Source organism: Athene cunicularia, assembly GCF_003259725.1.
Source record: "Athene cunicularia isolate RWA chromosome 2 unlocalized genomic scaffold, athCun1 chr2_part1, whole genome shotgun sequence".
NCBI lineage: Eukaryota > Metazoa > Chordata > Aves > Strigiformes > Strigidae > Athene > Athene cunicularia.
This window is the reverse complement of record NW_020799095.1, coordinates 48,618,714-48,641,017: the sequence shown is the minus strand read 5'-3', so window position 1 is coordinate 48,641,017 and position 22,304 is coordinate 48,618,714. Positions and strand designations below refer to the sequence as shown.

The window sequence follows — 22,304 nt, the reverse complement described above, 5'->3', positions numbered from 1 at the left end:
ATTTTGGATTGTGATTAATCCACAATAGCTGTGTGTGGAAATGTTAAGCCCAGCATGAATTTCAGATTTTTATTTTGCAACAGGTTTTTTCTGAGTCAAATAAAGTCTGGTTTCTGTTCAGCTAGAATGAAGAGGTTTGGGGGTTTTTTTGCTTGCTTTTTTTTTTTATTTTTCATGTACTGACAACCAGGTGAATCAAAAAGGTGATAACCTGAGGAATAGTTCAGTACAGATTGCTTCATAATCTCCCTTTTTTATCTTTCTGCTTAAAAATACATGCAGGTCTGAGTTGAAAACCATTGGGTTCTATGTGCATTCACATTTGCATATGTGCTGTCTCAGGGAATTAGCTGCAAAGTGCAAATAGCCTTGGGAGGTTACAGACTCACCCTGCATCTTCAGGGCTGTAACACAATACAGAGGAAAGTAACCTCCATTTGTTTCAAAATTATGCACTTTGCAAGCTCTTACAGGATATACTTTTAATTTCAGGCACTGCAGCACTTTTTGACAGACACTGAAAAGGAGGGATTATTTTCCTTTTTACCCTTCCTTAGTGCTTTTGACACATGTGACCCTAACTCTCTCACGTGAGTCATCTTGAGGAAAAAAAATGCACTTTCATGTTTATGAAAGCAGGATTAACTGAGTACTTATAAAATGCTTGTTCACTTGTCTCTCTCTCCTGGTCTTCTTGGTGTCCTCTCAGTTGTTTCTGTAACAGCATGGTCCTGTCATTTCAGAACAAGAGTTTCCTTAATCACAAGTAATGAAATAATTTCCTAAGGAAATTATGTATATAAAGTGTACAGGGATAATGTTTCTAGAAATTAATAATACTTCTGTTGAATTATTAATTACAAAGGTTCAACAGGACCTGTAAGGAGATGTGACAAAGAAAGCAGTTTCCAGGATAATTCCTCAATTATCCTTCTGAAGAGCTATTTTTTTGGGAAAGGGCAACCATTTGGAGATTGCCTGCCACTGTCCACACCTCAATCCTGAAACAATTCAAAATTAATCTGTAAAGAAAGAGAATATGCACTATTAAATAGATGTATTTTATGGAACAGTTTTTGTTAACCCTGGAGGAATGAAAAGATTTTAAAATATTGCAAGAAGTTGTGTTTGTTTCCTGAGGTGAACTGTGTGGGATTGACTTGCACAGTTGACTTGAAAGTCAAAAAGAGTGTGTGTGTGGGGTTTTTTGTGTAGTTTTGTATTAACAGAACAAAGTTGGTAAGAGCCACTTTTCTGACATCTTCGCACAATAGAGTCTATGGGATCTTTCTTAAGGTGCTAAAGTGTCAATGGTTGCTGCCAGGCAACCCCAGCCTAGGACAAGAGTGACCTGCTGAGCACAGTGGAGATATATCAGAAACAGAAACTCTGGATTGGGACCTACTTAGGTCAGTAATGGGAGTGTGGAGAAAAGAGATAAGGGCACAGACTTCTTGCCGTGAGTCCTGGAATCAGCTGTTGTGAAGAAGGTGAAAGCATAGCCCAACATCTAGCCACAGCTCAGCAGTGAGGTGCATCTCTGAAATGAGAAACAAGGGACCAGCTGGCTGGCCCAAGAAGGAAATGTCAGTGGGATCCAGGTCTCAGTAGGGTTTGTGGTGAACAGGGCAACACACCAAGTACGTTCCTAGCCAGTCTATCTAGGAGGCAGCCAGAGGTTGCCTGGAGAAGATTTAAAAAAGATTACTTCTTGGACCTCAGCACTTAGATGAAAGATAGGAGATGGAGGAAGAGGTTTAGACAAACAGAACTGTATACCTTGGATGCCCTTTTATACTCCTAGAGTCTAGCAAGCATTAAACCTGCTCAACTTGTCTAAGGAAGGTTGCATTCAGAAGTGCTGTATACATGAGTGAGAAGATCTGTGTAAGAGTGGGCACAAAGGGGTGGGCAAAACTATAATCTTTACCAGTATGGCTAATGGAGTACGACTTGGGCTAGAAATCTGGAAAAATGTTTTTCTAAACTGAAGAAGTCTGGAGGACTTTAAACTTCTGAAAGGCTCTGTTCCTGCCCTTGCTTTTGACATGTTATATGACCTGGGTGAATCACTTGAGCTTTTTAGCAGATAGGAAATCGATACAGAAAGTGAGCATAATTAGGTTGCTTGAGCTTCTCATAAAGCATTTTAGGACTTCTTGGCAAAGGAAAACAATAGAAAGCTGAGCAAAGTTTCTTACATGCTTGAAAGCCTGAAGAAACATCAGGTTGGTGAGCTAGGCAGAGCTGAGGTCAGAAATATTTTTCTAGGGAAACTTTTCTTACCTAAAGTATTATTTATCTGTCTTCCAAGACTCTCCTATAAGTGCATTATAATTCTACATGAATGTCAAAAAAAAACCCACCCATGCCATCTAAGAAAACCTCTCTTTGCACAAAGCTTGGCTTTCAGGATGATGTCGGCTGATGTACAAAGTAATAAGCATTGGTTGGATAACTGTTCTATCCTTATTTTTGTCTGAATATCCCTCATTCACAAATAAAGTATGCGGAAAGAGATTTTTTTTTTTTTTCAGTCTCATGGATGTCTGGCTTCTGTTACTCATGATTTCTAGAAATAGAAAGCAGTGTACTGGTGCACTGTGAATCCTACCTGACTCTAGCTTGTCACAGCAACAATCAGAAGCAGCCCACCAAAGAAGAAGGATGGCACATGAATAAATAATTTATAGCCCCATGATTCAGCCCCTATTTTTAGAGGCTTGCTGTTTTTCTGAGACTTTCAAAAAGGGCTACGAATAGTATTTGCATGAAGTGATGTATCCTTTATGCAACACAGGTTTTTTTCTGTCTTATTTGATCTGAATCCTATGAAATCTGAGCAGCCAATCTAAGGAATTTATGTCATGCATTCCCTGTTTAATTTACTGGGGATCATGGCAGATAAGTACCCACGAGAAAAATTTTTTGCTTAATACCAAGCAAAATGTCTTATTTTGAACATTAAATGAGTAAAAGTGATTTGGAGGAGACACTTGGAGAATCTTGCAATACCCCAGTGATTAGGACACTCTGGAAGGGAGGAATCTATTGAAATGGGCTCAAGTTCCTCTTGAAGTCAAACAGTGGATGAACCAAAGTACTCTGTGTTGTAACTTATTAACTACAGTGTTCCAATATTGGAAGGTTTGGGTTTACTCCCGTGTTATTTGAATTTTTCTAATATTTTTCTTTTTGAGGGGTAAAACTTTTGTCCAATTTACCAGACTTAATGAGTGATTCTCATTGCCCCAAAACTGTGTATTTCGTTCAGCTCAGAATATGTCATCCAGCTGTAAGCATGGTACTGAGACAAGACAGGTTTTCTCCACTGTCTTTTTTGATTTTAAAAACCAGCATTTCACAGAACCTGTTTTAATGTTGCAAACCTAAGGAAAAATCTCTTATTTGTGCTTACTTCCCACTGACAAACTGCATAAATACCTCTGTGCTGGGGGCACCGTCGACTGGCTGCTCTACAGCCTACTTTGCTGTGCCCCGAAGGCAGTATAGGAGGGGACTGGTAAGAACAAGGGTAGTTGCAAGTATTGTAAAATTGCAAAGTTGAACTCTGCCTATGGTAAATGTGCAGGTTTAACCTACCCTGAAAAGGAAGGCAAGTTATTCAACTTGGTCAGAGGGCAATACAGAGGCAAAAAGAGTTTAACAGTTGTCTTAGAAAGGAGGGAAAAATAAGTTATTAAGGATATCAGCAAAAGAATTCCCAGTGGAGAGATTTAACAGACTGTCAGAAAAGGGTTTACAATGCAATTACTAGAAAATCTTGAACTTTATACTTTTTAATCTGGACTAAACAAATCCTGTGATAGGGAGATGGATGACGACCCACTGTACTCTTTCAGTTGTTTGCTACATCTGTGATTCCCTGAGATTGCCGTAATCACTGCTAACTCCACTTTCCAAAACTTTGTACTTCCTAGGGACTTTATTCAGTGGGGATTCTGGTTTTCTGGTTGATGGACCCTTCATTTTGGCTTGGCTGACAGCTAACATGGATCAGCAAGCTGTCAAAGAAGTCAGGATACCCTTAGCTGTGCACATTTCAGAACTTAACAAACTGTGTTTCATTTATTTATTTGCTTGCTTATTTATTCTCTTCCCTCCAGTAGCAGGTGAACTTGTCTTAAGGTTATAGGGCCACTCTCTGTGCATGGGATGCAGGACAAAATGCGTAAATAGTTAGAGAAGGGAGATTTAATGATGACTGGAAATGTAAACCTCATCAGAAAGTTATCTATATGAGACACAGCAAGATGAGTAAAATCTTTTTCAAAACCAGCTTAGTTCCAGCTGTCAAGGACAAGGTCCATTATATTAGTTCTTGCATGTTGTGTCTGGAATTGTCTTTCACCCACTAATGACTGGAAGGATGTGGTTAACTTCCTGCTGAGAATTACATCCACTTATTTTTACTCTGTTCTCCTGTCTCTTGTTTGTTTCATGCTTTTAATGGACTTTTACTGACTAAATACAAGCCTGCTACCAGGCCAATCTATACATATTGAGTTACCACTACCTAAAAAGCTTTATGTTCTTCAACAGGGTCAATTAAAAAAAAAAAAAAAGCCACTCATCAAATACTCCTCTTTGCATATTGCAGTCGGAAATGCAGCATCATCTGCTGTTAGAAATTAAATTAAGGTCAAGGTTTTACCTCTCAAACTGATGTAAAACATTGAACCTAAGTTGTGTTTTAAAGTTGTTCCAGAGCATAATAGTGTCCTGTTAATCACAAAATCACAAGATGGTTGAGGTTAGAAGGGACTGCTGGAGGTCATCTGATCCAATCCGCCTGCTCAAGCAGAGCCAGTTGCCGAGTCCTGACGGCCTTTAAATATCTCCAAAGAGGGACACTCCACAACCTCCCTGGGCAACCTGTGCCAGTGCTCAGGCACCTTCACAGTAGAAAAGTGTTACCTGAGGTTCGGATGGAGTTTGTGCTCATTGCCTGTGGTCCTGTCAGTGGGCACCACTTGAAAGAGCCTGGCTCAGTCCTCTTAGCGCTCTCCCTTCAGGTATTTATACACACTGATGAGATCCCCCCTGAGCCTTCTCTTCTCCAGACTGAACTGTCCCAGCTCTCCCAGCCTTTCCTCATATGTGAGGTGCTTCAGTCCCTTAATCATCACATGGTCCTCCACTGAGGTCTCTCCAGTATGTCCAAGTGTCTCTTGTACTGAGGAGCCCAGAACTGGACACAGTACTCCCAGTGTGGCCTTGTCAAGGCTGAGTAGAGGGGAAGGATCACATTCCTTGACCTGCTGTCAGTGCTTTACCTAATGCAGTCCAGAATACCATTTGCCCTCTTTCCAGCGAGGTGGCTCCCAGTGTATACTGGTACAGGAGGTTGTTCTTCCCCAGGTGTGGGACTTTGCACTTCCCCTTGTTGAACTTCATGAGGTTCCTGTCAGACCATTTCTCCAGCCTGTCAAGGTCCCTCTGGACAGCAGCATGACCCTCTGGCATTACCATCAAACTCCTCCCAGTTTGGTGTCATCTGCAGACTTGCTGAGGGTACAACTCTTCCCTATCCAAATCATTAATGAGTGTCAGTCACTCACCTCCATCTAGACTTTGTGCAGCTATCTCTACCCTCTGGGCCTGGCCATTCAGGCAGTTTTACCACCTCTTGGTGTTGCTTTTGCAGCTACTCTGATGTTATTGTTATCAATATTTTAAATATAATCTTCATGTAAGCACTTGCAGTTTTGAAGCAGTCAGTTATACTGAATACTAAGACTTACCACGGTCATCCAAATTCAGTCGTTTCTAAGTAGCAGAAAAATCACAGTTGGGATGACAAATATTGACTGTTGCTGATCCATTTGCTGGTTAGACACAACACTGAGGTCTTTTTAGATGAGTCTCTAGCAATGTTGTTAATAAAGTGTAACATGTTGGGGAAGAATTCATTTTGCATGAGTTTAGATGGCTAAAAGTCACACTACTGTACTGGGATAAAGGTCCCTTAGCTTATTTGTGAAAAACTACTCACATTCCGTACAAGTTTCTCCCAGAACTAGTCTGTACTGAGTGTCAGGGATGCTGAAGAGGGTTATAGGCAAAGCTGTAAACAGGGTTTGGATGTATCTCCCCTCATCAAACACCAGCTATCCTGAGTGTAAGGAGTCCTGCAAAATGAACGAATAAATCTGCAAGCTTCTCTCATGTCATTGCATGTGAGTCCAAAATCATTATCCATTATTACTGGTGTATGGGCTGTTTGCTCAAATTTGGGTTGATCAGCTTCTCTTTATTTAAACAACAGATATACTGGGATTTCTTAAAAATCTTATTTGCCCTAAAACCACACAGAGTTGTGATTATCATGCTCAGTTTTTGGATAAATGCAACACTGTATTTTTCTTCTTCATTCAAGGAGCTTTTGATCTCCTCCCTGGAATTTCTCACTCGCTCTTAAATGATTACACTCCACTAAAAAAGGATCAAGTTCTATATAATAGTATATGTGGGTGTATATATACATATATATATATATATATATATATACAAACATATATGAGTGAGACATTCCTGTAGTTATTTGATTGTTTCTCTGACTTTAGTCAGAGAAGAACCATAAAAAAAAAAAAAAAAGTCTGAGCTGGGCACACTTTTCCCAACAGCTGGAGTCAGGTATACCTACAGTATCCTCACCACACAGCTCATTCCTGAACATTCCTTACCAACATGAGGTCATTTCTGAAGACCCTATAAAATCCGTGGTGATAAAAGTTCCCTGCTCGTTGAAGGGACTCTTAAGGGCTATTTAAGCTAAGAGTGAACAGTGACACATTGCTAACAAATACTTTATGAAGTGGATTGGAGCAGTTTTGTTCACTAGGACTTTTTGGCAAGTATTGCTTTTACAATAGTTTCATACATTGAAGAATCCATGTTCCTGCTGTGGGTGGCTGGTTTTAAGGAATAGGGTTTCCCAGTTCTATTCCTGCCAGTGTTTTTAGTCATGCTCAGATTTTTTACCTACCTTTTAATGATGTGATACAAAGTTTTTCAGAAATAGAGATCCCTTCTACATCACCTTGGAGCCCATGAGAATTGCAAATGTTGGTGGTACTTCTGTCATTGTGTATGTGAATCTATATTGTGTATGGAGCTGATATGTTGGCTGGTGTGTAGGATCCAGGTCTGGCATTGGGCTGTCAAAACAGCAGCCACCACTACAGAGCAGGAACAGTAGTGGAAGATATTGCATTACACTGTCTGAGGGGCTCTAATTGCTACATTTGACTCTGAGAATGTTGCCAATGCTGTCATTGGCTTTATTGATAGAATATGACTATGATCAGCACGACTCTATCAGTTCTTAGAGGAAATATGAAAATGCATGTTATGCTGGCTGGCCTGGAGAGGATTAAATAAGTTTTCTGGAAGCTAGCAACCTGAATGACAGTCTGATACTTCTTTCTATTCAGGGAGTTTCCTTTTACCTCCTTGCCTGTCCCCTGGACTAATGGTTAAGCAGAAATCAACACTTTCAAATTCAAAGAAGAGGCCATAGACAGAAGCATACAAATTAATATTGGATGATGTGTCAAAACCTGTGTGTATAATGTGTGTTGCCTGTGTTATCATGAGTCATCTACTGCTCATTTTTCATTTCGATGAAGATTAAATCTGTTTGTCCAGTTGTATTATACGAGTGCAAGTGCCCACAGAGCACAAATAATCACATATTATAACCACCAAATATCTCTTTATTTTGTGTATCTGTTCTTTAGAATAAAGTCAGTAAGGAAGGAGAAATTATGAGAAAGTGTACTGAGTTCTTCAGTATGCCATTTGTCTAAGAAAATGAAAATTGGAACAATTTATTTTTTTTTTAACTAGGAAAAAAAAGAATTAGTGCTAATAGCTCTCATTAGCTATTGTTGCTCTAGAAATATCATATAACTGTTCTTTTCTTCCTGGGTATTCACTGTTTGTTTCTACAGTGGAGTTCTCCATAATGATTCTTCCATTTTCTCCTTATTTTTCATGACACTTGTTAAGAAAAATTGAACTTAATCCAGTCTCTTTCTGTACACAGTGCTTTAAAGCAAAGGGCAAGAATACTTCTAGCACAAAGCACATAAATCCCAGTTCTCATTGGAAAACCAGGTGAGAAGGAATCTTCTTCAGCATGTTAAATCACCAAAGAGATCATAGAAGTCTCTTGGCAAGATCACTGGCTGTTGGTTTCCCTCTTCTCTTCTTTTACATACTCTGAAGCTGGGCAACATACACCTTCCATTGCTGTCTTTCACAGAACCAATGTATCTGTCAGCTTTTTGGCTTCTCTTTGCTGCTTTGATCACTGTTACAACTGCATGTCTCAGTGACTTTGCCTGTCATTGAGTCTGTTATTTCTTTATCTTTTCTGTGCTGTTTTTGACATTAAGTAGGGATGCTATGAAGCAGCTGTTTGCTGCTGTGAAAAAGACTAAGATGGTTATTTGAAGTTGCCATTAGTTTACCCAGGGTCTTTTGTGCAGAGATATACAAGCACACACAGAAGTTCAGCACACACCAGATGTGACTGACTGTGAACACCGTGAGCCTGTTGAGTGCATATGTGATTGGTCCAATGTCCCCAAGAAGTGCTGGACCCACTTACAATATGCCGTGGGATTCATCTGTGCATGAACAAGAGCTGCTTCTTACAGATGCCTGCAGTGAGGATCTTGCTCTCTAATATTACCTCACACACTAAATCAGATATTTCTCCTTTAAAGCACTGGTAAAAGATCTATGTTATGTTATTAAAATAGATATATGAAAATACATTCTTGTTTCCACCTGGCTATTAGAACTAATGCTTTAGGCATTTGGAAGAAAGAAAGAAAGAAAGAACACCTCTGCTTTGGGGTATAAATTACATATGACTACCAGAGTGTCATGGTTTGAACCTGGCCAGCATCCAAACACCACTCAGCCACTAGCACACCCTCTTTCCGCCCAGGGGATAGGGGAAGAAATTGGATAGAGACTCATAGGTTGAGTTTAATAATTGAAATAAAATAAGACAATAACAATAATGGAAAGTACAAACAGGTAATGCACAATGCGATTGCTCATCACCCACTGACTTGATACCTAGCCTGCTCCCAGCTAGTGATCCCAAAATACCAAGATCCCACAGTCGCAATCTCGGAAGTGAGAGAGAACCCCACCCCATCCTGGATAATCCTCCTTTATATACTGAGCATGGCGTCATATGATATAGAATATTTCATTGGTTCATCTGGGTCCAGTGCTCTGGCTCTGCTCCTTCCCAGCTTCTTGTCTACCTGCACACAGGCAGGATTTGGGAAATCAGAGAGTCCTGGATCTCATAGCAACAACTGAAAACATCAGTATATTATTATCAGCATTCTTCTCATACCAAATCCCATACTGAATCCAAACCACAGCACTATTCTGGCTACTAAAAAGAATCATTAACTCTATCCCAGATGAAACCCGGACACAGAGTTTGGAATGACATATTCCCAGAAGTCAGATCTACTTGCTGCTTTTGTTTCTGAGAGGTGGCTGATACTGGAGGAGATTCTGAACTAGAGAAATTCAGAGTGTGAGTTTATCCTACTCTTGTTCAGATATTTACCATGTAAGAGTGGTGTGACAGCTCATAAGCCCAGCTCACCTGCTTTGCGTTGTGTAGGATTCCTGTATTTGCACCGAAAGAGAGCTCAGAGGCACATGTTATGGGTCCTAATAGTCTAAGTGGAGGGGTTACACATCAAAATGGAGGTGAAATGTATGGCAATCATTACACTCGATCTTGCTTTGCTGATCGTGACCTGTTCTCTAATAATTGTTTTGGATAGGAAACATAAGACACACTGAAAAGAAAGTTTTAATGAGCAGGGATGATATACTGCAAGAGTCAGAGACATCCTAACCTGATAAGGTAGAATACATGGTTGTGATGGTTCACAACTCTGCCATGGTCCTGCCAGGTCATTTTCAGGAAGTTATGTATACATGTTTTGCTTCTGTATCTGTAAAACAGAAATAATAATAAGAGGAGACGGAGAAGTTAGTATGGATGCAGGGAGCACTCCTAATATTTGCTTTCTTTTTCAACTAAGAGAAATATTTTAAGAGAGCCATGGAGTCAAAGGGGTCTTCTTTCCATAGTTTAATACTCCCATCTCTTTCACCCAGCTTCAAGCTATTTTTGCTTTCAGTCAATTTCTCTTCTAAAGGCAAGTCATAAAAGAACGAGTGGTTTTCCTTTTGCATGGATAAATAACTCCTTCATTCAAATGCATCTTTGCCTCTCAGGTACTTATGTAGACCCAGTTGGACATTCTGAGTACCTCGTAGTGTTGGTTGTGTTTGTGGTCTCCACATGTGATCTAAGATACGACAAGGAAGAGTCAGAATGAATAAAACAAGGGTTTCATATGAGCACTATCCTGGAAGTGGGATTTAACATCTGACTAAGCATCAAGGCTTCCCACTCAGTGTCTGGAGAGTCAGACATTTTCTGCAGAGACTCAAAATCAGCAACCGTTCTGCACAGAGAGCTTCAGCACTGGCCAAAAGGAGGGGCAAAATACAAGAGATTTCAGGGATGTAACTCAGAACCTGAATTCCATTCAGACCTGGTGCCAGTGGAAGGGGGTAAAAGGTGTCCATTTAGCTTGGGATGTTGAATAATAATAATAAACAGAGCAATGAGGAAAGAATTCTTATCACCTGTTTAGCCTTCTGGGGAAAATTACACAGAAAATGGCAATCTATACATGATTCTCCAGTACGAAAGAGAGGGAAGTGTGTGACTTTGTAAACTAGTGACAGGTGGAAACTGAGGTCCTTTACTTCTAACACAAGTTTCTGTAGTTGACCTAAATGTCACCAGTCATTTTGTTTTATTTCATTTTGGCCTTACCATTCCAAGAGGAAACAGTGAAAAAGTGCAAATAGACACTGACAATATGAAATCCAATGATCTGTACGGATATGGTGTAATTTGGAGCATCTAGGTAAACTACTTTGCTTTCCATGTGAACTTTCCTTCTCTGTAGGAAACAATACCTATTCAAAAGTCTTTCCACCTTTTCAATGGCTGTTGCCAACTGCACTTTTAGAAATTTTCAGTCTGATGCTTTTATTTGACATCTTATTTTCACGATGGCTGGGTGATGAACTAGCATTGAATGACCATGGCAAATGCTCAAGAACAAACTGGGTAAAGGGCAGCAATAACATCATGAAGAGTTCATTATGAAGTTGTCTGTATGTTTCCTTTGGGGATCTTTCTGAATTGCCCGTTTTATTTTAATTATCTTGTTTCTAAGACACAGTTCAAAATAAGCATGGAAAGAAAAATGTTGCTTGGGATTGGATGTGCTTTTGACGGGTGGAGGAAGGTAGTTTGTACAGCAAAACTGCCTAGCTTTCTCTCTGAGTTCCCTGGGATGAAGAGGAGTGCTTGCCAGAAATTGAGCTCCCTTCCTTGCCCCCAGTATTACTACACACAGTTCACAGAGCTCCCCAGGGTGACATTGTGATTGGACATGAAACCCGTCTGCTTCAGTAAAGTAATTTGTGATTTTCACTTACATTCTGGGAGAACTGGCACCTTGGAAAAAGATCAGGAGTGGTTTCTTTTTCACACTCGTAACCTACCTACGTGTATGCATTTCTGAAATACACTCAGAGACATTCCCCAGCCTGTGTGCCCCAGAGTTGGGATATGCGGTTATCTTGCTCCTTTTTCAGGTTCTTTGCAGCAGTTTTACCAATAGCATTGTTGCACAGAAGGACTAGAAAATCCATATCTCCATGTATGTTTCTTCTAGTTTACAGTAGGATAAATAAGAGGGGAGTACAGCAATGTTTACCATATCATGTTACACATATCATTCTCCTAGATGGACCATGAAAGAGCTAAACTTTTCTGCCTTTTTTTAAATACATCATTTAACTGCTCCTTAAAAGACTATGCGAACATTAAGCTTTCTCTTGCAACATTCTTCTCATTCCTTTGCTGTCTTCTGAACCCATATGCTGTAAGAAAACTTCATCAATAAGTATCTTGAAATACTTGTTGTCTCTAGATGTGTTTATGTCCTTTATTTCTCATCTCCTCTCCTCAGCAGGCTGTTGTAGTCCTTACAAAAGTGGGATAAGTTGATTTTCTTTGTGAATAATCTGTTCTGTTAAGCTTTTCTTAAATCTGTGAAATTGGGAGACTGTTTACGAAGCCCAGCACAGACTGTTCATCTCTCTTTTATTTTGGTCTGTACCAGGAAATGCCTACAGAGAATGCCTGGGCAATGGGACATGGGCTTCCAAGATAAACTACTCTCAGTGCGAACCTATTCTGGATGACAAGGTCTGTATTTTTGTCTTCATTCTTCTCAGTGACATTTCTCGGCATATATGAATGCAAAGCGAAGTTTAAGGTTAACATGCTAATTTGGAACTTCGGAGACAGATTCCATTTCTGTCTCTGCAACAAGTCCTCCCTGTAAATTCAGGCAAATCACTAATCCTCTTTCCGTATCTGCTACTCACATGGTTTTTAAAAAAGGATGCTTTATTACACTCTGTCCCTGATGATGTATGTTTATGCAGGTCCTTCCTAGCTTTGTTCAGAGCCTACAGCTGCTACAGTAAATGTTAGTAATAATAGCAATAAGTCCAAAAGCTTCTTTGGAACTGAAAAATAGGCTTTCACCAGCTGATTCCACTCTGTAGCTGTCAGTTCTGAGGTCAGAGAGGGCATCAACAACTGGCCTTTGCAGATCTCAGTGTCATTTTTCCTTCAGCAAATATGTAAAGGGGCAGCAACAGAAAAATACATAAAAAACAGACTCGGGTCCCATCTGTCTTTAAAAGACTGAGAAAATCTTGCATTATACAGGATTTTGAAGAATGAAATTAGCATGTAGGGTTAAGCTTCTTCAGAAAGGCTGCAAGCAATTATGCAAAGTGCTTTTCTTGTCAAATGTCTCAGCTTTTTATGGAGGCATCATAGACATTCATCCTCGCAGTTTAAACTTTCAAGCCTTTCATGCCATGTTCTCTTCCTCTTCCTCCTGTTTTGAGTGCTGTGATGGGACATGAGCACACATCAGTTTTGTGCTGTTTCTCTGCCAAGGGTGACTTTCCCCTCTAAGAACCAGAGTGGAGCGCAGCAGCTCAGGCCTGTTAATGTCTTGAGGTCCATTCCACTCACTCCGTCATTGGAGTTGTGCCATGCCAGTTCCAAACAGGGAGAAGGAAGACAAGGTCTCACCTGCTGAGGGCTGCTTGCAGAGCTAATCTGGATTTCATACTCAGGAACTATCTGGACTAGTGCTGTACCCAAAACAGTCATGATGTGCTTTGGCTGTGGCCCAGCATCCATCCAGTAAGATACATGTTGTTGCTGAATGTGCACTTTGAAAAGTCAATCAGAAAAGAGATAACTCCACACCAGCTGCTGAGGAGTGCCTACTCTTACCCACTGGCTAGATAATTTGGTGGTAGCCCACCACCCCACCGCCCACCCCTCCACCCCCTCCAGCTTCATTTGCTGGAGGCTTCTAGAAAGTAAGAAAAAATGTACCAGTACGTGACTGCCATCCAGAGGGACTGATACACATTCAAGGAGATCTAGCAAAATGGAGAGGCTCCCACCGAAATTTAAGCTGATCTAAGTCAGGACCACCCCAGTACAGCCCCTTCTTTCATTTCTTTCCCCTTTAAAATGAAAAACTAACTTTTTTCTGAGTCTTTTTTTGAATTAATCAGTTCCCTAAACTGCATTATTCAGGAGTGCTAGGGGCAGTACAAACAAGGGGAGTAAAAGCATGACTAGGATTGAGGGGCACAGCAGACCATGGTAGCAGACCTGAGTTAAATGGATTTGCGCTCCTGTGAAACTACCGTCTTAAAAATGAGCAACAGGGCGGGTGTCTAGCAGCCAGCGCTGATTTAGAAAATGGGGAACAGAACTGGGCAAAGACTTGAAGTGGTTTAGCTGCTATGAGAAACCTGAGCTGATAGTAGCAGTCTGCTGTACCAGCTCAGGAAAATTCTGCTGCATTTTAATGACACTCTTTATGTGTTTGTCTGCAAGACTTGAACAGTTGCTATCTCTGCACAAGCAAATACAGAGAAGTTTTATTTGAAGAGTCTGGAGAAGTGTTGTGACTAGAGGACAGGATTATTTCCTTTACTCTGTTTTTGCTTTTAAAAACTTTGCAGCTATGGTGATAGTTTAAAACTTCTTAAATAGCATGTTCCTTAAACAGATGAAAGTGCAGATGTTCCCCCTCCCTTGTTTGCAGAAGCTTAAAACCTCATTTATTAGATCTTTAAAGATTTGCAACAAGCTTTGCAAATATTAATATTTGCGAATATTTTTGAAATCTCTACATAATGCTCAGTGTTACAGATGAATACTTGGGTTGCTTTGTGATCTAAAAAAAAAGAAAAAAAACAAAAAGAAAAATCCCCATGGATTTCCCTAATCCTCCATTTTGATTAAAGGTGAGATGCAAGCACACATGTGGATCTGTTGTTATTTATTGACTGATCCTAGCAGATGCTAAGCATCAGCCAGGAGGTACACCCTGTGTTTTGTGGTTTTGTGTTTTAATACAGAAAACAACACTACTTTCAAGCTTGGCCACTCACAGCCAGAGTGCTGAAGAATGACATGGTTTGACTTCAAATGTAGTGATTGATACCTGGGACAGGAATAGGGCTTTTCAAGATCAACCCCATGTCCAGTGCTACATGCTTTATGACAGAGTGTTGGTAATGTAGCAAGGGAAATTTGAGATTTTTTCAGTCTTAGGGCAGCATAATCTCTGTAACACACATTCACTTGATTACGTTAATACATCATTGCTTTATTTGCGGTCAAGACCTGTGGCAGTAGCTGAGAAAACTGAGCTCTGGGACTTCTTTGCTCCTAAATTCCCACTTTGGCTGGGATCTAGTTGCTTGCATGTAGTTAGTTACGTGGTGTAGTTTAAAATGCCCCGGTGTGTCTCCATGCATCTGGCAGGTGTGACACAGGCCTTCTGGAATACCTGTTCTTCAGCAGCAGCAATTGGAGATCAGTGACCAGGACCAACTAGGCAGTACAGAGTCTCCTGAGTGCACCTCAAGGGACACTAGATGCCTCTGTGTGTGTAACTTCTAGCCCTTGCTTCAGATACTGGTTCAGATGTTGGGTAGATACCCAAATGTAGGTGTCCCAACATCAGGCTGAATCCCATTCTCTGAACAATCAGTTAGCTCCTTCTCTAGGCACAGGAATCAGGTACAGAAATAATTTTGATCCAACTGGCTGTTTGATGGCATGTGTGACAAATGGAAAGCCTACAAGCACCTGTGTCCAAGGGACCTTTACTGTGTCTGGCACAAATCTGTGGTTCAGTTAGAAGACAAATGAGATTGCCAGGCAGCAAAAAATATATCGTAGCCTCCAAAAAGAGCTATAAATTAGGAACTTTGGTCTTGTCTATATGGCCTATGGCAGATGGATATGAATTTGGTTCTGCTAGTGTTCTGAGGTGGCTTCAAGCTGTGCAGCTGAGTTAGCGGCACCATGTTGGACTTAAGTTAATTTATCCTGCTTAGAAGCACAGTCACGTTAGCCCACAGCTACCCAGCTTCCAGCTGGCTCAGAACAGGAAAGCAGTGAATCCAGAGGCATCTTGGATGACAAAGATACTTCCCAGTTGTTTCTGAAAGTCTTTGGAGGGGAGATATGGTGTCTTTAAACTGTACAGGTGTTGAGATCATCCTGGCAACAGGAATAAATCTAAAGTGACTTAACTGGGAGTGGATTGCAGAGCCTTGCGGGAAGACATGTGCTGTAAACACTGGCAGGACCTTGTCAGGAAGTTCAGTTAGAGGGAGAAAGATCGTTGTTATCTGGAGAGCTAAGACTATTGTTATTAGGTGGTTATTAGTTCAAATCATTAGCTGGTTTGGTTTGGACAGGTTAGCAGTCACATCCTAGCTAAAGAAAAGGAAAAAGTCTTCCAGAGAGAGTGACTCCATAATTAGCCTGAAACCTGGCTGCAGGGAGCCCAGGGTACCTTAGATTTGCAAAACTGGTACAGGAAAAGACATAAAGTTGTGATTCCTCGGTTTAGCTGATAGAAGCTGGCTGGAAGATAATTCTGCACAGTCTTATGTAACATGATTGTCATGCATAAGGTATAGCATGGAAGAGGGCTCCAGTGATGTGACCTGATGTGGTTTGGAGAGCAAGGCTAGCAGTGTCCAGATCATCTCCTCTTCTATCTCTTCTCTAATGTAACAACCCTCCTCCTAAGCCTGAATAGGATTTAAATCTGCATTTTAGTGAAGTGAAACTGTTACCATAAAAACTGGCAGAGGAATATTGGGTAACTCATGGAAGCAGATAAATACTCATGGAAGCAGAAGAGTATTGGGTAGCAGTAGAAGGTTGTTACCATTTTAAATGTATCAGTCTTCAAGAGGGTGAGACAGAAAAGAGTTATGCAAGTATTTTACATGAACTGAGCTTTGGCCAACACATGACTGATTCTGGGCACGTGTTTTTCAGCCCTGAAGGTGTTGTCTCCAATTCTACCAGAGATGCAGATTGCATGTAGGCTGGTGGAAAGTGATCTTGCCACCCTGTCAGCTTATTTTACATAGGTACCTAGGCAGTCTTGTTTCTATGATATTTGAATTTGCCTTCAAGAAACCTTAATAGTGTCAGCAACAGGAAAAAAAAAAAAAAAAAAGTTGTGCCTGTTTTTCTGTTTTTCCTTCAGTGTCAGTGTGTCAAAGAGGAGATTAATTCTGGTTTTCTTCCAATTAATTTTCCCATGTTTTGAACCATACCTGCATAAAACTTGAGTGAAGTTTAAATAGGGGCTAGGAGCCAAAGGAGGGAGCTGAAAGGGTCAGGTTCAAAGAGCAGGATCCTTGGCCTGAGAGAAACATTGTCATCATTCATAAGATTTCTAGCACTACATGAGCCGTTCTGGATGATGCTCTTAGTCACGTGGTTTACTTTTATGTAGTCCTGTGAGAAACAGGGAGTTGGACTCTATGATCCTTACAGGTCCCTTCCAACTTGAGATATTCTGTGATTCTATGAATTAAGCAGGAAAGTAAATAAGCAAGGCAGTTTGCCAGGACACTAGCTGAACAGTACAAAATTGCATTTCAGGTAGGCACTTTAGATGAAATGTGTTTTCTTCCCTTTTATGATAAAATGTGTTTTGTCCCTGTGACTTAAGGATAAATAAAACCCGGTGTGGAATTCAGATCTTGTAGGTTTGGTAGTTTGTTTTTTTTTCTCCTCAAGGCTATTCAGAAAATGGGCCTCTGCATGGAGAAGTTTATTTTAGGGGATTTTATAATAGACTTAAAAATACCTTACATGGTTGAGTTCTGTCCAGAAACAGTACATTACTCAATGTGCTGAAGACAGAGGCAGGTTTCATCATGAAAATGATTCCAAGAGTGTTTGCTCACTCTCTGGCAAAGTACTGGAAGATGCTATCTTCACAGAACAATGGAACAGATTAACTACAGCTGCTGGTTGTAGTTTCATCCAAACATTCATTCACTGATAAAATCCTTTGACTGGAATAAAATGTTAAGGGAAATTGTTAGAGGAAAAAAAAAAAAAAAAAAAAAAAAAAAAAAAAAAAGAAACAAAGGAAGTTCAACCAAAATTAGAAAACTCATGCCATTTGTAGGATTTTACTTTTATATTTTTATCACAAGGGGGGAAATCTAGGTGGTTAGTTTTCAAAGGTCCCATTCTTCTGAAGGAGGACAACATCCCAAAGTGGGGAAAGATCTGCTTTACCTGAAAAGAACCAAATGTCAAACTACTTTTTTTTTTTTTTTCAAGGGGAATTTATTGTTTAAGTAGCAAACTTCTGACAATTTTTAGCTAGCTTCAGTATTTATTCGAATAGTGGTTTTCTACTTCTTCATATCCATCAGACAAAGAAAGAAGATGCTTTTCTTTTCTCTGAAGCCAGCAGCAGCCCACCAATAAAGAATGTTCAATTACTTTAAGGTCAAATTTTGGTCACATCAGTAAATTCACTGATTTAGATGGGAGCACTTTTGTACTTAATTTTTTGTTTACAAGATCAAGAACTTACCAATAATCTCCCCAGCATCCTAGGAAATAGACACTAATACATTAAGTTTCACTTCATACTTGGGTTGCTGCTAAAAACAGCAGGATCTCTGGTTCATCAGGCTCTCTTAAAAGCGAAAGGACACCACCAGATTCCAGCTTATTTAGTTCTAACCTCAATTTGAAAATAAGGACCATGGTTTGCAAGGAATGTACCTCAGAGAAAAATCTGCCTGTATGGAAAGGGCTTATTATTTATTCTTACTGACAACTGATTCATTTTTGTATGAAAACCAAACCATTGGAGTAGGAAAGTAGCATAACCTATCTCATTAAGACCATGCAGTTCTCTAACAAAATAATGTTCTATAACTTTAGAAACTGTGAGTAGATGTGTCTTTGGCAGCTTTGTCACCCTAAACTGACAAAGTGTTAAAATAACATAATAATGAAAATAAGAAATACTGAGGACATTGCAGAAAAAAATGGGGGAAACCCCCCCCCCACTTATTTGCTACGATTTGTAAGAAACTGTAGACAAATCCCAAACTGAAATGAAACCAAGCTTGTACTTCTGTGCCTGGGCAGCATGTTTGCCTTATACATAGACATCAGCCCTGGAGCTATTGTATCATTTTAAAGTTGAGAAAAGTAATTACTGTTTCCTAAACTGATTAACTGTTCCTTAATGTCAGTGCTTAGAGAGTCATGCTGATTTAATCATGTTATCTCTTTACCTCCAGAGGAAGTATGCGCTCCATTACAAGATTGCTCTCATCATAAACTACCTGGGGCACTGTATATCAGTAGGGGCCCTTATAGTTGCCTTTATGCTTTTCTTGTGCTTGAGGTGAGTAATCTACTTGCATGCTTCTAACTTGGTTGGGTGTGTGACACCGGGTTACTCAAGCCCTCTAATAACACTGTCCAGATTGGTTTTGGTCTTGAAAAATGGTCATGGCGTTTACACTCGCAGGCATGTACACGGTTTCATTGACTGATGCTTTGGATGAGCTGTAAGGTGGCTTCTGTGTGTAGAGCCTAAAGCCCATTTATATTCAGGAAGAGAACTATACATGATTTATTGATGCAGCAAAAAATTCTGTGGGCACAGAGTGCTTCATTAAGGGAAACCGGGATTTGAGTGTGTCAAGTTGCAAGTTTTGGGGGCAAGTTTTCCTTTTTTGTAAGGCAGTACATGGTAACGTAAGGCATTTTGCATACCCTGACAGATAATGCCCAGATCTGGACCAAAGGAGATAGAATGAAATCTTTCTGTTTTGCTTTGGATTAATTTCAATTTTTCTTCATAAAAGAACTTAGAACTTTTCTTAAATAACAAGAGAAACATCTTTACAGGAGCTTTACCCCCACCACTGCTCATGAATGAAAATAAATGAAACTGCTCAGAAACACTTCCCCTCCCTGGTTCAGTGGTACAGAAGGTCAAATGAAAGTCTGTGAAGAAATGTTAGGGCTACAGGCAGAAGAGAAATGTCAAGAGGGAAGGAAACTTAGTGGAAGGTAATAGGTAGGTTCATCAGTCATCATATGTATTAAATGTACACAGCCTGAGTCACAGGAATATATTTTAATAGGTGTGGCCTGGTTGGATATTTCTGTATTATTTGTTGGATTACCTGACTGGTATTTTTGTACTATTTGTGCTGTCTTGTCTAGGACCATTCAGCCTAAACTTAGAACCAACTGCACTAAGTGCTATGCAATGATAATCCTTGAGAAAAATCTTATACTAGTAGCAGAGAAGATACAGGTGGAGCACCTCCCTCCAGGATTACAACACGATGATAGGCAGTGACCCAAGTGAAAGAATTACTGCTGTCCTAGAGTGGAGCATCCCTATGAAATTTTATGCTAAATTTTCCCCTTGAGCATTCCTAACAAGGGGGTCTTTCTTATTAACGACAGGAATCTTCTTTCACTCCAGCATCTATAAGCAGAATAACCTATGCTAATAGGAAGAAAAAAAAAAAAGCTTAAAACATAACAAAACATTCAGTGGGAATATTTATGGTGCATCAGTTTAAACTTCCATTTCAACTTTTTACTGTGCATATGTTAATTCCCATAGTGCTTGGAGACCTGAATTAATTTACACTGAATAATGAATGCAAATTATTCATTGTAACTATATTCCCTGCTTTGATGCTGAATCTCTTATAAATGCTGGAGTAAATAGCACAAAAACATTTAGATAATACAGTATCAATGTATCCAGCTTCTAACACAGAAGTAGGCTAGCTGATCTTTTAAATTGTTCTTCTGGTATTTAAACTTTTGAGATTTAAATTTTTCAGTCAGCTTCAGCATTTAAAGTGACCGCAGCAGTTAAGTACTTCCTTATGCATGATGTGAATTAAGATATACCATCTTTTCAAATTCCCAGTGTACGATGCAAAAAATATCTGATGTCTAGCTAGCATTAACGAGCACGAGCTCCCTCAGTGTCTGTAGAGTTATACCTGTTTTCAAAAGTTCTAAAGATGCTCCAGTGAAGGCAGTCCAGATTCATGTTGTGTTACAGATTTCCCCTGCACAAATTCTAGGTTATGCACATCTTCATCACACTTCCTTCCTCAAAGTGTCCCAAGAACAAATCAGTTTTGATAATTGGGTCTTATTACTTGGGGCTTTTTTCCCTGTTTTAGTTTGGATGGAAGAAGGCATCTACTAATAGGGTGCGATGAGAGAATTTAGATAATTCCTAGCTAAAAAAAAATTGGAAGACCTTGAAGGCTATATCTGATCATCCCACATCTTGGCCTAAAGTAGAAATCTATCAGTTTCTTACTTCTGCCCACTTCCACCCATCTACTTCACTCCAAGAATGCCTGCTGAGGAGGAAGATAGAGGAGACCACTGTGAAGAATCAAGTTCTACAACTGCTCCATATTTTTATGTTTCTCACCCATCACCTGCTGATTTTCCTTTGCTCTGTCAGTGCAGATGGCATCCCAAAAGCAGTCCTGTCTGAAGGAGGAGACTGGAGCACACCTGCTATGTTGGAACATAACTGCTAGGAAGGCTGTGGGATCTCCCACACTGGAGACTTTAAGAGCAGGTTAAATGTCTGGTTGTCTTGGCAAAAAGTGTTGCTTTGGTGATCAACTACTGAGATGAGTGTTCTGCTTCTGGAGATGAGCTTCACCATTACTGTTGCTGCCCCAGCCCAGGTAGCTGCATTGATGGAAAGCTTAGTCCTAAATTGTGCTGAAGTGGGAAGGGGAAAGAACTGAATCTAGTCCCTAGTCTTCCAAATCTGTCCTATGTCATCTCGTCCACAGTTCCTGTCTTCCTCAGCTCCTTATGCAACCCTCTGTCCTCCATTCACAACCCTCCCTTCACGCCAGTAGAAATGTTCTACTGTCCTAAACTTCAAGGAATCATGCACCAAAAGATATTTTGAGGGTCAGAAATCTCAGATGTAGCATCAAGTAATGAGATCATCTGTCATCTGTGCTTCTATTGCCAGGAGACCCCAAAATAACTGGGAAGGGAGGAGAACTCAGCCAGGAACTCCCTTTTACTGTGAAGACCTATTCCATTCTTGTTTTCTCCAGTTCTGTCACATATGAACCAATATTTTCTTGGCTGTGCAATGAAAAAATTAGCCAGTAAACATTTCATTTAGCACATTAATAACAAAAAGTGAAGCCCAGCTTCTGGGAGAGAGCTTGATTTTTGAGGGCACACTGTCTGAATGACAATTAGTCCTTGAGATAGCTCTAAAGATCTAAATCAAGGATAGTTCCTCAAGGTCTATAGGTGGTCTTAAAAGTGTGAGAGCCATGCTGTCTCTGTAATGCAAGGCAAAACAAGCAAACAAAAAAAAATATGCTGAGGAGGAAAAATGAGGAATTTGTGCATAAACCATATGAGCTGTAGAACTGCATTGATCTCCAACACAGAATCTGGAGAGCTGCTCAGGACACTTCACAGGGCATTGTTAAATGTATCTGTACTATTTTGAATCTCATATTTTGTGTGTTCTCATTAATAGTAAAGGTTTGATTCATCCCTCAGGTGCACACAGGCAGTTCCTGCTGACATTGCTCTCATCGTCCCACATAATCACGTTTTCACACTAGCAAAGCAGAAATTTTGAACAGGAGGAATCCTGCTATAAGTAATACCAATCAAGATGAAGGGGGGGGGGGGGGGGGGG

At 40.1% G+C, this 22,304-nt stretch overlaps 1 protein-coding gene across 2 annotated transcripts in view; it reads left to right on the top strand.

The window, feature by feature from the left end:
- CRHR2 (corticotropin releasing hormone receptor 2) overlaps positions 1 to 22,304 on the top strand; it is a 109,028-nt gene that overhangs the window by 26,988 nt on the left and 59,736 nt on the right. The window contains exons 3-4 of one of the 2 annotated variants that reach the window (XM_026841612.1): positions 12,285 to 12,370; positions 18,862 to 18,968. In XM_026841612.1, the coding sequence (XP_026697413.1) occupies positions 12,285 to 12,370; positions 18,862 to 18,968 (193 nt within the window). Of the gene's footprint in view, positions 1 to 12,284; positions 12,371 to 18,861; positions 18,969 to 22,304 lie in introns of those variants that run through there. The other variant, XM_026841613.1, reaches the window with a different exon arrangement.